At 48.4% G+C, this 14,712-nt stretch overlaps 2 protein-coding genes across 2 annotated transcripts in view; one reads left to right on the top strand and one right to left on the bottom strand.

Annotated features, from left to right (window-relative positions):
* Nucleotides 1-4,381, top strand: part of LOC138371781 (uncharacterized protein DDB_G0290685-like) — a 53,630-nt gene extending 49,249 nt beyond the window's left edge. Inside the window, exons 2-5 of the mRNA XM_069336809.1 lie at nucleotides 866-1,054; nucleotides 1,538-1,859; nucleotides 1,950-2,248; nucleotides 2,609-4,381. Coding sequence (XP_069192910.1) covers nucleotides 866-1,054; nucleotides 1,538-1,859; nucleotides 1,950-2,248; nucleotides 2,609-4,381 — 2,583 coding nt within the window. The remainder of the gene's footprint in view (nucleotides 1-865; nucleotides 1,055-1,537; nucleotides 1,860-1,949; nucleotides 2,249-2,608) is intronic.
* Nucleotides 4,382-12,563: 8,182 nt separating this feature from the next.
* On the bottom strand, nucleotides 12,564-13,369 carry LOC138372076 (protein O-mannosyl-transferase TMTC4-like). Its single transcript, XM_069337286.1, has one exon. The coding sequence runs from the start codon at nucleotides 12,942-12,944 to the stop codon at nucleotides 12,564-12,566; it is 381 nt and encodes a 126-aa protein (XP_069193387.1). The 5' UTR covers nucleotides 12,945-13,369.
* Nucleotides 13,370-14,712: the final 1,343 nt, after the last annotated feature.

The following is a 14,712-nucleotide window of genomic DNA, read 5'->3' as shown; positions in this document are numbered from 1 at the left end:
ATCTTTTGCCTTTAGACAAATAAAAGTGGAAAATTGATGGAGCTTGCAAGCCGACGTTGCTAGAATACAACGGGAATGATGCGTAAATCACCTAAGATGACATCGCTTGCTGTTGAGAGGCGTGGAGGCTGTACCGTCGCGTAGCTTCATAGAAGAAATTAGTCTCAATAACTATTAATGAGACCTTGAGGGAGATTAAGATCAATACATTAACACATATACCAGATGGAACCTATCCCAGCTGGCCAAATTGAGGACTATTTTCAGTAAGATTATTCAGTTCTTTGGCTCAGGTGCTGGTAGCGAAAGGCTGAAGTTCTCTCTGCCCACATGTGGGTCACCGAAGTTGAACCTTATAAAAAGAAGGAATCAAAGTGAATAAAGAGCTGGCCTGGAGAACAAGAAAGCTGGATAGTACAACGAGGAAACTGGCCTGGATAACGATGAAACTGGCCTGGACAACGAGAAAACTGGCCTGGACAACGAGGAAACTGGCCTGGACAACGAGAAAACTCTCCTGGACAACGAGGAAACTGGCCTGGACAACGAGGAAACTGGCCTGGACAACGAGGAAACTGGCCTGGACAACGAGGAAACTGGCCTGGACAGCGAGGAAACTGGCCTGGACAGCGAGGAAACTGGCCTGGACAACGAGGAAACTGGCCTGGATAACGAGGAAACTGGTCTGGACAACGAGGAAACTGGCGTGGACAGCGAGGAAACTGGTCTGGACAATGAGAAAACTGGTCTGGACAACGAGAAAACTCTCCTGGACAACGAGGAAACTGGCCTGGACAACGAGGAAACTGGCCTGGACAGCGAGGAAACTGGCCTGGACAACGAGGAAACTGGCCTGGACAACGAGGAAACTGGTCTGGACAACGAGGAAACTGGCCTGGACAACGAGGAAACTGGCCTGGACAACGAGGAAACTGGTCTGGACAACGAGAAAACTCTCCTGGACAGCGAGGAAACTGGCCTGGACAACGAGGAAACTGGCCTGGACAACGAGGAAACTGGTCTGGACAACGAGGAAACTGGCGTGGACAGCGAGGTAACTGGCCTGGACAACGAGGAAACTAGCCTGGACAACGAGGAAACTGGTCTGGACAACGAGGAAACTGGCCTGGACAACGAGAAAACTCTCCTGGACAACGAGGAAACTGGCCTGGATAAAGAGGAAACTGGCCTGGACAACGAGGAAACTCTCCTGGACAACGAGGAAACTGGCCTGGATAACGAGAAAACTCTCCGGGACAACGAGGAAACTGGTCTGGACAACGAGGAAACTGGCCTGGACAACGAGGAAACTGGCCTGGACAACGAGGAAACTGGCCTGGACAACGTGGAAACTGGCCTGGACAACGAGAAAACTCTCCTGGACAACGAGGAAACTGGCCTGGACAACGAGGAAACTGGCCTGGACAACGAGGAAACTCTCCTGGACAACGAGGAAACTCTCCTGGACAACGAGGAAACTGGCCTGGACAACGAGGAAACTGGCCTGGACAACGAGGAAACTGGCCTGGACAACGAGGAAACTGGCCTGGACAACGAGGAAACTGGTCTGGACAACGAGGAAATTGACCTGGACAACGAGGAAACTGGTCTAGACAACGAGGAAATTGACCTGGACAACGAGGAAACTGGCCTGGACAAAGAGGAAACTGGCCTTAACGACGAGGAAATTGGCCTGGGAAACGAGGAAACTGGCCTGGACAACGAGGAAACTGGCCTGGACAACGAGGAAACTGGCCTGGACAACGAGGAAACTCTCCTGGATAACGAGGAAACTCTCCTGGACAACGAGGAAACTGGCCTGGACAACGAGGAAACTGGCCTGGACAACGAGGAAACTGGCCTGGACAACGAGGAAACTGGCCTGGACAACGAGGAAACTGGTCTGGACAACGAGGAAATTGACCTGGACAACGAGGAAACTGGTCTAGACAACGAGGAAATTGACCTGGACAACGAGGAAACTGGCCTGGACAAAGAGGAAACTGGCCTTAACGACGAGGAAATTGGCCTGGGAAACGAGGAAACTGGCCTGGACAACGAGGAAACTGGCCTGGACAACGAGGAAACTGGCCTGGACAACGTGGAAACTGGCCTGGAAAACGAGGAAACTGGCCTGGACAACGAGGAAACTGGCCTTAACGACGAGAAAATTGGCCTGGGAAACGAGGAAACTGGCCTGGACAACGAGGAAACTGGCCTGGACAACGAGGAAACTGGCCTGGACAACGTGGAAACTGGCCTGGACAACGAGGAAACTGGCCTGGACAACGAGGAAACTGGCCTGGACAACGAGGAAACTGGCCTGGACAACGAGGAAACTGGCTTGGACAACGAGGAAACTGGCCTTAGTGACGAGGAAACTGGCCTGGATAACGAGGAAACTGGCCTGGACAACGAGGAAACTGGCCTGGACAACGAGGAAACTGGCCTTAACGACGAGGAAACTGACCTTAGTGACGAGGAAACTGGCCTGGACAACGAGGAAACTGGCTTGGACAACGAGGAAACTGGCCTGGACAACGAGGAAACTGGCCTGGACAACGAGGAAACTGGCCTGGATAACGAGGAAACTGGCCTGGACAACGAGGAAACTGGCCTGGACAACGAGGAAACTGGCCTGGACAACGAGGAAACTGGCCTGGACAACGAGAAAACTGGCCGGGATAACGAGGAAACTGACTTGGACAACGAGAAAACTGGCCTGGACAACGAGGAAACTGGCCTGGATAACGAGGAAACTGGCCTGGACAACGAGGAAACTGGCCTGGACAACGAGGAAACTGGCCTGGACAACGAGGAAACTGGCCTGGACAACGAGAAAACTGGCCGGGATAACGAGGAAACTGACTTGGACAACGAGGAAACTGGCCTGGACAACGAGGAAACTGGCCTTAACGACGATGAAACTGGCCTGGACAACGAGGAAACTGGCCTGGACAACGAGGAAACTGGCCTGGACAACGAGGAAACTGGCCTGGACAACGAGGAAACTGGCCTGGACAACGAGAAAACTGGCCTGGATAACGAGGAAACTGGCCTGGACAACGAGGAAACTGGCCTGGACAACGAGGCAAATGGCCTGGACAACGAGGAAACTGGCCTGGACAGCGAAGAAACTGGCCTGGACAACGAGGAAACTGACCTTATCGACGAGGAAACTGGCCTGGACAACGAGGAAACTGGCCTTAACGACGAAGAAACTGGCCTGGATAACGAAGAAACTGGCCTGGATAACGAGGAAACTGGCCTGGACAGCGAAGAAACTGGCCTTATCGACGAGGAAACTGGCCTGGACAACGAGGAAACTGGCCTGGACAGCGAAGAAACTGGCCTTATCGACGAGGAAACTGGCCTGGACAACGAGGAATTTGGCCTGGATAACGAGGAAACTGGCCTTAACGACGATGAAACTGGCCTGGACAACGAGGAAACTGGCCTGGACAACGAGGAAACTGGCCTGGACAACGAGGAAACTGGCCTTAACGACGATGAAACTGGCCTGGACAACGAGAAAACTGGCCTGGATAACGAGGAAACTGGCCTGGATAACGAGGAAACTGGCCTGGACAACGAGAAAACTGGCCTGGATAACGAGGAAACTGGCCTGGACAACGAGGGAAATGGCCTGGACAACGAGGAAACTGGCCTGGACAGCGAAGAAACTGGCCTGGACAACGAGGAAACTGACCTTATCGACGAGGAAACTGGCCTGGACAACGAGGAAACTGGCCTTAACGACGAAGAAACTGGCCTGGATAACGAAGAAACTGGCCTGGATAACGAGGAAACTGGCCTGGACAGCGAAGAAACTGGCCTTATCGACGAGGAAACTGGCCTGGACAACGAGGAAACTGGCCTTAACGACGAAGAAACTGGCCTGGATAACGAGGAAACTGGCCTTAACGACGAAGAAACTGGCCTGGATAACGAAGAAACTGGCCTGGATAACGAGGAAACTGGCCTGGATAACGAAGAAACTGGCCTGGATAACGAAGAAACTGGCCTGGATAACGAGGAAACTGGCCTGGATAACGAAGAAACTGGCCTGGATAACGAGGAAACTGGCCTGGACAACGAGAAAACTTGCCGGGATAACGAAGAAACTGGCCTGGACAACGAGGAAACTGACCTGGATAACGAGGAAACTGACCTGGATAACAAGGAAACTGGCCTTAACGACGATGAAACTGGCCTGGACAACGAGGAAACTGGCCTGGATAACGAGGAAACTGACCTGGATAACAAGGAAACTGGCCTTAACGACGATGAAACTGGCCTGGACAACGAGGAAACTGGCCTGGACAACGAGGAAACTGGCCTGGACAACGAGGAAACTGACACTGGAAGCTGGCACAGGTAAAGTCCCTGTATGACAGATGTCGGCAATGTCAGAGGTCGAAATGACACTCGAGAACTGTCTGATTGTTGGCATATGTTGTATTAGATAATAATTAAACTTATATTGGTTAAAAAACAACAAGTAATCAAGCAGCTAATGGATTTAAAACCTCCGTGTAATCAGGTTTCTAGTGGAGTAAAAACAACCAAGATGAATTAGTAAGGTCATTTTTGTTTTATTATCATAGAAAATATATAGTTTTATTGTAGTATCATTTTTGTTTTAGCTCATATTTATATTATTTTGCTGTGGTAACATTGCTGTCATATAGATTGTCATACACATACTTATATAACAGATTGGGATATATGCTCTCCTGGAGATATGAAATAATTATTCCATGGTACAACTGAAGACAACAATGTATATACCTGCGTTATTTCGGCCAACTATACAGAGATAAAACACCACCAAATATAAAAGTGAAATTCATCGTTGCAGAAGATTGATAAGAGATCAGCCAAGCATGAGTTAAATATGGCCTCGGATAAGTCTACCTCCCTGGCACGCAGCTTGGGATAAATGGTTCCTTCTATACTCATATATATCCACCCTCGCAAGTAATATGTCAAGGAAGAATATGTCCTCCACATAAAACATTGTAAATCTGGCGCATGACACCATTGTGTCAAGGCTCTATATGACACCAGACCTGAGGATATTGATTAATTAATCCTTGAAGATTAGCATCAATATAGCCACATAAATATATCGGAGAGAAACTCTCCTGGGAGTTGCTGGGAGTTATTGAAAACTATTTCCAGAGAGACTTTCCTATACTTTGGTTCATGCAATGGTTGCGGAAGGTTGTTGACGTCTTTGTCGATATGTGGGGCTCGCTGGACTAATCTCTACCAACAGGTGGGTTCGCTGAAGTAATCTCTGCCAACATGTGAGGTTCGCTGAAGTAATCTCTGCCAACATGTGGGGTTCACTGAAGTAATCTCTGCCAACATGTGGGGTTCGCTGAAGTAATCTCTGCCAACATGTGGGGTTCACTGAAGTAATCTCTGCTAACATGTGGGGTTCGCTGAAGTAATCTCTGCCAACATGTGGGGTTCGCTGAAGTAATCTCTGCCAACATGTGGGTTTGCTGAGGTAATCTCTGCCAACATGTGGGGTTCGCTGAAGTAATCTCTGCCAACAGATGGATTCGCTGAAGTAATCTCTGCCAACAGGTGGGTTCGCTGAAGTAATCTCTGCCAACAGGTGGGTTCGCTGAAGTAATCTCTGCCAACAGATGGGTTCGCTGAAGTAATCTCTGCCAACAGGTGGGTTCGCTGAAGTAATCGCTGCCAACAGATGGGTTCGCTGAAGCAATCTCTGCCAAAAGGTGGGTTCGCTGAAGTAATCTCTGCCAACAGATGGGTTCGCTGAAGTAATCTCTGCCAACAGATGGGTTCGCTGAAGTAATCTCTGCCAACAGGTTGGTTCGCTGAAGTAATCTCTGCCAACATGCGGGGTTCGCTGAAGTAATATCTGCCAACAGGTGGGTTCGCTGAAGTAATCTCTGCCAACATGCGGGGTTCGCTGAAGTAATCTCTGCCAACAGGTGGGTTCGCTGAAGTAATCTCTGCCAACAGGTGGGTTCGCTGAAGTAATCTCTGCCAACAGGTGTGTTCGCTGAAGTAATCTCTGCCAACAGGTGGGTTCGCTGAAGTAATCTCTGCCAACAGGTGGGTTCGCTGAAGTAATCTCTACCAACAGGTGGGTTCGACAGTTAAACCTAGATCTCTTCTCAGAGCCAAGAGGTACAAAGTTATTTTCCAATCATAAGCATAAGTTATGAAGAAAGGCGGCGGGAAAGCACCTCACGGCACTAGACGACAGAAGAGTAAGGGGAGACATGATCACTACCTACAAAATTCTCAGAGGTACTGACAGGGTAGATAAAGATAAACTGTTTAACACGGGAGGTACGCGAACAAGGGGTCACAGGTGGAAACTGAGTACCCAAATGAACCACAGGGACGTTAGAAGGAACTTTTTCAGTGTCAGAGTAGTTAACAGATGGAATGCATTAGGCAGTGATGTGGTGGAGGCTGACTCCAAACACAGTTTCAAATGTAGATATGGTAGAGCCCAGTAGGCTCAGGAATCTGTATATCAGTTGATTGACGGTTGAGAGGCGGGACCAAAGAACCAGAGCTCAACTCCAGCAAGCATAACTAGATGAGTACACACACACACACTCACACACACTTGTGTGTGAGTGTGTCTGGTAGGTCTGGGGGTCTGATAGCTGAACGGTAAGCGAGCAGTACTCGTAATTCTGTGGCCCGAGTTCGATTCCCGGACCACGCAGAAACAAATGGGCAAAGTTTCTTTCACCCTGAGGCCCCTGTCACCTAGCAGTAAATAGGTACCTGGGAGTCAGACAGCTGTTTCGGAGCTGCTGCCTGGGTGTGTGTGTGTATAAAAAAAAATAGTAGTTACAGTTGATTGATTGACAGTTGAGAGGCGGGACGAAAGGGCAGAGTTCAACCCCCACTAGCACAACTAGGTGAATACAACTAGGTGAATACACACACTCACAGTGTGTGTGTGTCTCCCATACATTAAGCAGTGATGTGGTGGAGGCTGACTCCATACAGTTTCAAATGTATATATGATAGAGCCCAGTAGGCTCAGGAATCTGTACACCAGTTTGTAGACAGTTAAGAGGCGGGACCAAAGAGCCAAAGCTTAACCCCCGCAAGCACAACTAGGTGAGCACAGTTTCACACAAAATCAGAGGTGAACCGGTTCAGAGGTGACTATACCGGTTCATAAGTGACTGTATCGGTTCATAGGTGACTGTACCGGTTCATAGGTGACTGTATCGGTTCATAGGTGACTGTACCGGTTGATAGGTGACTGTACCGGCTCACAGCCCGTCCTCCAAACAAAGACCTAAAAGTGATTCCATGCACCCGCCAAACCCCCTGATTATTAATGAAAAACGGTTTACACACGACTCACAACTGCTGATGTTCGAACACTTATGGAACAAGTGCTTATGAATTTTGTTCGAACCACAACGCTATAAATGCTTCACCCACGTACTACAAATACAAATAATTGTCAAAAGAACCTAAAACACCTAACCTAACCTAACCTAACCTAACCTAACCTAACCTAACCTAACCTAATCTAACCTAACCTATGCCTATATATGCATAATATGCTAATTTATTATAATGTATTTATATATGAGAAAATTCCCGTTTTGAATGAACAGCATGTTAAAAGTTTATGATTGCGTCTGTGGGGTCGACCGCTGGATGTAATAAACTTGAGTCAAGGACGGCTTGGTAAATGCTTCACCCACGTACTACAAATACAAATAATCGCCAACAGAACCTAAACACCTAACCTAACCAGTGGCTAAATATGCACAATATGCTAACATATAATAATATTAATTTATATTTGAGAAAATTTCTATTTTGAACGAACAGCATGTTAAAATTGCCGAATGCGTCATTGGGGTCGACCGCTGGATGGAATGGACTTGGTCTGAGGACGGGTTGTGGCTCAGACGAGATTGTACGGGTTCAGAGGTGATAATGTCAGTTCAGAAGTGAGTGTGCGGGACCCATGACCAGTTGTACAAGCATTAGACCTAGTCGAGGATACTTAAACAATTATAAAAGCCTTGAAGGGGAACAAAGTTTGATACGGAGTATTACCTCTAATGTCGTTCCAATATATATATATATATATATATATATATATATATATATATATATATATATATATATATATATATATATATATATATATATATATATATATATATATATTTTGCTTGACCTAGGTTAGGTTTGGTAGTGTTTTTTGTTTGTTGCATGACATATGTTTGTGGAGTTAATGTTGGAATCATATCAGGCGTTTATTTTCCTGATTTCTAATATAAAAGTTTACCAAAGGAGGATTGACTGGGCTCAAATCCTTAACTATTCATTCCTATTCACCCAGCAGTAATTGCGTACTTGTTTAGCCGAATGGCCACGGGAGACATCTCCCGTCACTCAGGGTGCAGTCGCACCTCTTCAGATATCCAGTATCAGCTCTTGATACTCTTAATGGCTCAAAAGGGCCACCACTTACGGGCTATTCATGCCCGTGCCACCTTTTAAGTAGCTTATTCTTTATCAATCTATCAGCCGAATGGCGGGTCGTGCTCCAGGGAAAAGTAGTGAGTAAGACTTACCCAGGACAACGGGAAGGGAAAGCTCTTAAGTCTGTTAACAGTAGTTAACAGTTACCTGTTCCTGTACCCACTTATGTAAAAAAAAAATCTATACCATGATTGTTTATACAGAACAAGACATGAGATGCACGCTTAACACATTTTTATCGCTGTTATATAACAAGATATATTCTTATATGGTACCATTGCAGACTTGAAATTCTGAATGCAAGTGTAGTTATCATTTGCGTAGCTGCTGACTGAGATAACCAAATATATGTGAACCTCACAGGACCTGAGGAGGCAGACAGCGTGTACACTGGAGGCAGGTGTGTGGAGCAACAGCGTGCACACTGGAGGCAGGTGTGTGGAGCAACAGCGTGCACACTGGAGGCAGGTGTGTGGAGCAACAGCGTGCACACTGGAGGCAGGTGTGTGGAGCAACAGCGTGCACACTGGAGGCAGGTGTGTGGAGCAACAGCGTGCACACTGGAGGCAGGTGTGTGGAGCAACAGCGTGCACACTGGAGGCAAGTGTGTGGAGCAACAGCGTGCACACTGGAGGCAGGTGTGTGGAGCAACAGCGTGCACACTGGAGGCAGGTGTGTGGAGCAACAGCGTGCACACTGGAGGCAGGTGTGTGGAGCAACAGCGTGCACACTGGAGGCAGGTGTGTGGAGCAACAGCGTGCACACTGGAGGCAGGTGTGTGGAGCAACAGCGTGCACACTGGAGGCAAGTGTGTGGAGCAACAGCGTGCACACTGGAGGCAGGTGTGTGGAGCAACAGCAGGCGAGGCCTTAATGACCTGCTCTTAAGGTCATATAGAATATGCCAAGTGTAAAAAAGTTTGGGATATAAGATATGCAGGAAGACGCTGGGGTGGGGGGGGGAAGACATAGCTTCAGGGTGGGAATGTGACAGGTAGGAGCAGTGAATGTTGTGGTGACAGGTAGGAGCAGTGAATGTTGTGGTGACATGTAGGAGCAGTGAATGTTGTGGTGACAGGTAGGAGCAGTGAATGTTGTGGTGACAGGTAGGAGCAGTGAATGTTGTGGTAACATGTAGGAGCAGTGAATGTTGTGGTGACAGGTAGGAGCAGTGAATGTTGTGGTGACAGGTAGGAGCAGTGAATGTTGTGGTGACAGGTAGGAGCAGTGAATGTTGTGGTGACAGGTAGGAGCAGTGAATGTTGTGGTAACAGGTAGGAGCAGTGAATGTTGTGGTGACAGGTAGGAGCAGTGAATGTTGTGGTGACATGTAGGAGCAGTGAATGTTGTGGTGACATGTAGGAGCAGTGAATGTTGTGGTGACATGTAGGAGCAGTGAATGTTGTGGTGACATGTAGGAGCAGTGAATGTTGTGGTGACAGTTAAGAGCAGTGAATGTTGCGGTGACAGGTAGGAGCAGTGAATGTTGTGGTGACATGTAGGAGCAGTGAATGTTGTGGTGACATGTAGGAGCAGTGAATGTTGTGGTGACATGTAGGAGCAGTGAATGTTGTGGTGACATGTAGGAGCAGTGAATGTTGTGGTGACAGTTAAGAGCAGTGAATGTTGTGGTGACAGTTAAGAGCAGTGAATGTTGTGGTGACAGGTAGGAGCAGTGAATGTTGTGGTGACAGGTAGGAGCAGTGAATGTTGTGGTGACAGTTAAGAGCAGTGAATGTTGTGGTGACAGGTAGGAGCAGTGAATGTTGTGGTGACATGTAGGAGCAGTGAATGTTGTGGTGACAGGTAGGAGCAGTGAATGTTGTGGTGACAGGTAGGAGCAGTGAATGTTGTGGTAACAGGTAGGAGCAGTGAATGTTGTGGTGACAGTTAAGAGCAGTGAATGTTGTGGTGACAGGTAGGAACAGTGAATGTTGTGGTGACATGTAGGAGCAGTGAATGTTGTGGTGACAGGTAGGAGCAGTGAATGTTGTGGTGACAGGTAGGAGCAGTGAATGTTGTGGTGACAGGTAGGAGCAGTGAATGTTGTGATGACCGGTAGGAGCAGTGAATGTTGTGGTGACATGTAGGAGCAGTGAATGTTGTGGTGACAGCTTTGAGCAGTGAATGTTGTGGTAACATGTAGGAGTAGTGAATGTTGTAGTGACAAGTAGGAGCAGTGAATGTTGTGGTGACAAGTAGGAACAGTGAATGTTGTGGTGACAGGTAGGAGCAGTGAATGTTTTGGTGACAGGTAGGAGCAGTGAATGTTTTGGTGACAGGTAGGAGCAGTGAATGTTGGGGTGACAGGTAGGAGCAGTGAATGTTTTGGTGACAGGTAGGAGCAGTGAATGTTGGGGTGACAGGTAGGAGCAGTGAATGTTGGGGTGACAGGTAGGAGCAGTGAATGTTTTGGTGACAGGTAGGAGCAGTGAATGTTTTGGTGACAGGTAGGAGCAGTGAATGTTTTGGTGACAGGTAGGAGCAGTGAATGTTTTGGTGACAGGTAGAAGCAGTGAATGTTTTGGTGACAGGTAGGAGCAGTGAATGTTGAGATGACAGGAGCAGAGAATGTTGTGGTGACAGCTAGGAGCAGTGAATGTTGTGGTGACAGCTAAGAGCAGTGAATGTTGTGGTGACAGGAGCAGTGAATGTTGTGGTGACAGGTAGGAGTAGTGAATGTTGTGGTGACAGCTAAGAGCAGTGAATGTTGGGGTGACAGCTAAGAGCAGTGAATGTTGTGGTGACAGGTAGGAGCAGTGAATGTTGTGGTGACAGGAGCAGTGAATGTTGTGGTGACAGCTAAGAGTAGTGAATGTTGTGGTTACAGCTAAGAGCAGTGAATGTTGTGGTGACAGGAGCAGTGAATGTTGTGGTGACAGCTAAGAGCAGTGAATGTTGTGGTGACAGGAGCAGTGAATGTTGTGGTGAAAGGAGCAGTGAATGTTGTGGTGACAGCTAAGAGCAGTGAATGTTGTGGTGACAGCTAAGAGCGGTGAACGTTGTGGTGACAGCTAAGAGCCGTGAACGTTGTGGTGACAGCTAAGAGCCGTGAATGTTGGGGTGACAGCTAAGAGCGGTGAACGTTGTGGTGACAGCTAAGAGGGGTGAACGTTGGGGTGACAGCTAAGAGCCGTGAACGTTGTGGTGACAGCTAAGAGCCGTGAATGTTGGGGTGACAGCTAAGAGCGGTGAACGTTGTGGTGACAGCTAAGAGCCGTGAACGTTGTGGTGACAGCTAAGAGCCGTGAACGTTGTGGTGACAGCTAAGAGCCGTGAATGTTGTGGTGACAGCTAAGAGCCGTGAACGTTGTGGTGACATCTAAGAGCAGTGAATGTTGTGGTGACATCTAAGAGCAGTGAATGTTGTGGTGACAGCTAAGAGCAGTGAATGTTGTGGTGACAGCTAAGAGCCGTGAACGTTGTGGTGACAGCTAAGAGCCGTGAACGTTGTGGTGACAGCTAAGAGCAGTGAATGTTGTGGTGACAGCTAAGAGCAGTGAATGTTGGGGTGACAGCTAGGAGCAAGACAAGAAGCTGGAAGAGCTATGTAGAGTGTTGTGTGTGGGTTTATTTACTATTTGTGCCTGCAGAATCGAGCTATTAGCTCCTGGACCCCGGCTTTCTAACCAATCTATTTTTCTCTATTATGTCTACTACATATACTCTTACACGCGCACACACACACACACACACACACACACACACACACACACACACACACACACACACACACACACACACACACACACACACACACACACACACATACACACACACACAGCCCCAGAAAGCAGCACGTAGCAGCTGTCTAACTCCCCGGTACCTACATACTGCTAGGTGAACAGAGCTACCAGGGTGAAAGATCAAACCGGCTCCCCGATCTCCCCCAGACACACGCACCACATACTGGACCATATGGTAGTGCGCGTTTTGGAGGAGTCCAGGTGTGCTGGTTCAGTCCCACCGATTATCCTTCATAATCGACTAATAGCCTCGTACGCTACTTACTGGTCCCGAAGACAAGAGACTGGGATAAACCTACCTGAAAGTGAGAATGGTGAAGGGTCGATACGACTTGTGGGAGCGCGGGTCGACCAGAGGCTTGCCCCAGTAGTCGTTGCAGAACACCTGGGACAGCGGGTTAGTTCCTAGCACGTCCGGGTTTGTTTTGATGGCGCTGACATCGTCATGCACGAAGTCCCCGGTGAGACCGTTGACGTAGACGAGGACCCCGGCCACCCACACTGTCATGTACACCCAGGTGGGCGGCGGGTCCCCCGTCTCACGACCCTCGGCGCCCCCATGGCACCAGGATGATGAGGTAGAAGATGATGAGTAGGAGGTATAGAGCGAGGAGGATTTTCTTCTCCGCCGAGGCGAGTAGTGACAGGACGACAGGCATCCTCCGCTGCCATCCATCACGTTAACACTTAATAATTCCGTGCCAATACAGAATAACTTATTTAGTGGTATAGGCCGGGCTGCCTGCCACCTGTGGGTCAATGATGGAACTGCTAGTTCATCTCTATACTCTCTCTCTGGGGTGCCAGCCTGACCAGGGCCACCATGACGACGTCGGAGGCACTCACAACACCCGACACTCACTATTCACTTCCTCACCATCACTCATCACTCGTTTGTCTCCACTTTTAAACGGAACCTTAAATTTTCTCTCGTGATTGGGAATTTTCTCCTCAGTTTTCATTCATTTCCATAATTCTGAAAGATGAAGAAATTTAAATGATGAATCGGCCACTTTACCTTGAGAGAAACGACACAAAAATATGAAATGAACGAAGACAAGAAAACGAGGTAAGGAAACAGTGAATTGTCACTGTACAACCCAACCACCCGCCACAGATGGTACTACCAGTCTATTATCTATAAAATAAATTGTTTATCTGTCTGTCTGTCTGTCTGTCTGTCTGTCTCTCTCTCTCTCTCTCTCTCTCTCTCTCTCTCTCTCTCTCTCTCTCTCTCTCTCTCTCTCTCTCTCTCTCTCTCTCTCTCTCTCTCTCTCTCTCTCTCTCTGTCCATCCGGGGCTGGAGGCCAGCCGCTGGCAGTTAGACTCATGTAACTGATTTTTACCATAATAATTTGTGATTGTTTTAGTATTATCATTACGGTCACCATCGTACAAATTACAACGAATAATGAAAAGTGGCGGCTCGCAAATATGCGCTTTTTCTATGCGTCGGTGGGTAAGGTTAAGGGGGTTGTTTGGGTTGGAGCGTTTCTGGTTAGGTTAGCACATTGTATATGTTACGTTGTGGCAAATCAAGAGATCGGGCTGGATATTCCTCGCTATGGGACAGTGGGTGGCTGAGACTGGCCACAAAACTCCTCACAAACACACAACCAATTGAGAAAATATCGAAGCTGAACAATGGGATCGAACCCTCGTCTCTGGACTCCTGAGGTACACCCACTACTCCAGAATAATTTATAAATTCAACTAAAATAAATGAGCGGATTTATATGTTGAGCGTCAGACTGCGAGGGTCAGACTGTTGAGCAGACTACCAGGTTGGAGACCGGGCCGCGGGGTAATTTATCCCCGGGCGCAAGGGAGACACCAGGAGGAGGGTGGACAGGTGCGCTGAAGGTGCAGCGCTGAGAGACTCTCGCCGAGGTCTCTCTTGAATGACAGGCTTAAGTAAATGGCTGAGAGTGAGAACCTGTGCCGGGCAGCGCCACCTGGTCACTTCCCTCCGGTAATTTGACGTCTCTCTCTCTCTCTCTCTCTCTCTCTCTCTCTCTCTCTCTCTCTCTCTCTCTCTCTCTCTCTCTCTCTCTCTCTCTCTCTCTCTCTCTCTCTCTCTCTCTCTCTCTCTCTCTCTTTCTTTCTTTTTCCGAGTGGAAGCTCCCACTTTCTCTTCTCACGTTGTCAATAGTTCCCCTTTCTCAATCTCATTCTTCAGTTCTCCCTTCTCTCGCGTCATTTCATACACACGCTCTCCCTTCCCATACCTCTGTCCTCCCATCTCACATCTCCGCTCTCCCATCACACACCTCCAACCACCCATCCCTCACCTGCACCCTCCCATCCCCTGCAACTCTCCCATCACCCACCACTCTCCATCCCACCTACCACCAACCCCACACCTCCCACCTACCATCAACCCCACACCTCCCACCTACCACCAACCCCACACCTCCCACCTACCACCAACCCCACACCTCCCA

The sequence above is a fragment of the Procambarus clarkii genome, chromosome 4, assembly GCF_040958095.1.
Source record: "Procambarus clarkii isolate CNS0578487 chromosome 4, FALCON_Pclarkii_2.0, whole genome shotgun sequence".
Classification (NCBI taxonomy): domain Eukaryota; kingdom Metazoa; phylum Arthropoda; class Malacostraca; order Decapoda; family Cambaridae; genus Procambarus; species Procambarus clarkii.
The sequence above is the reverse complement of the archived record's forward strand: the minus strand, read 5'-3'. Positions and strand labels throughout refer to the sequence as shown.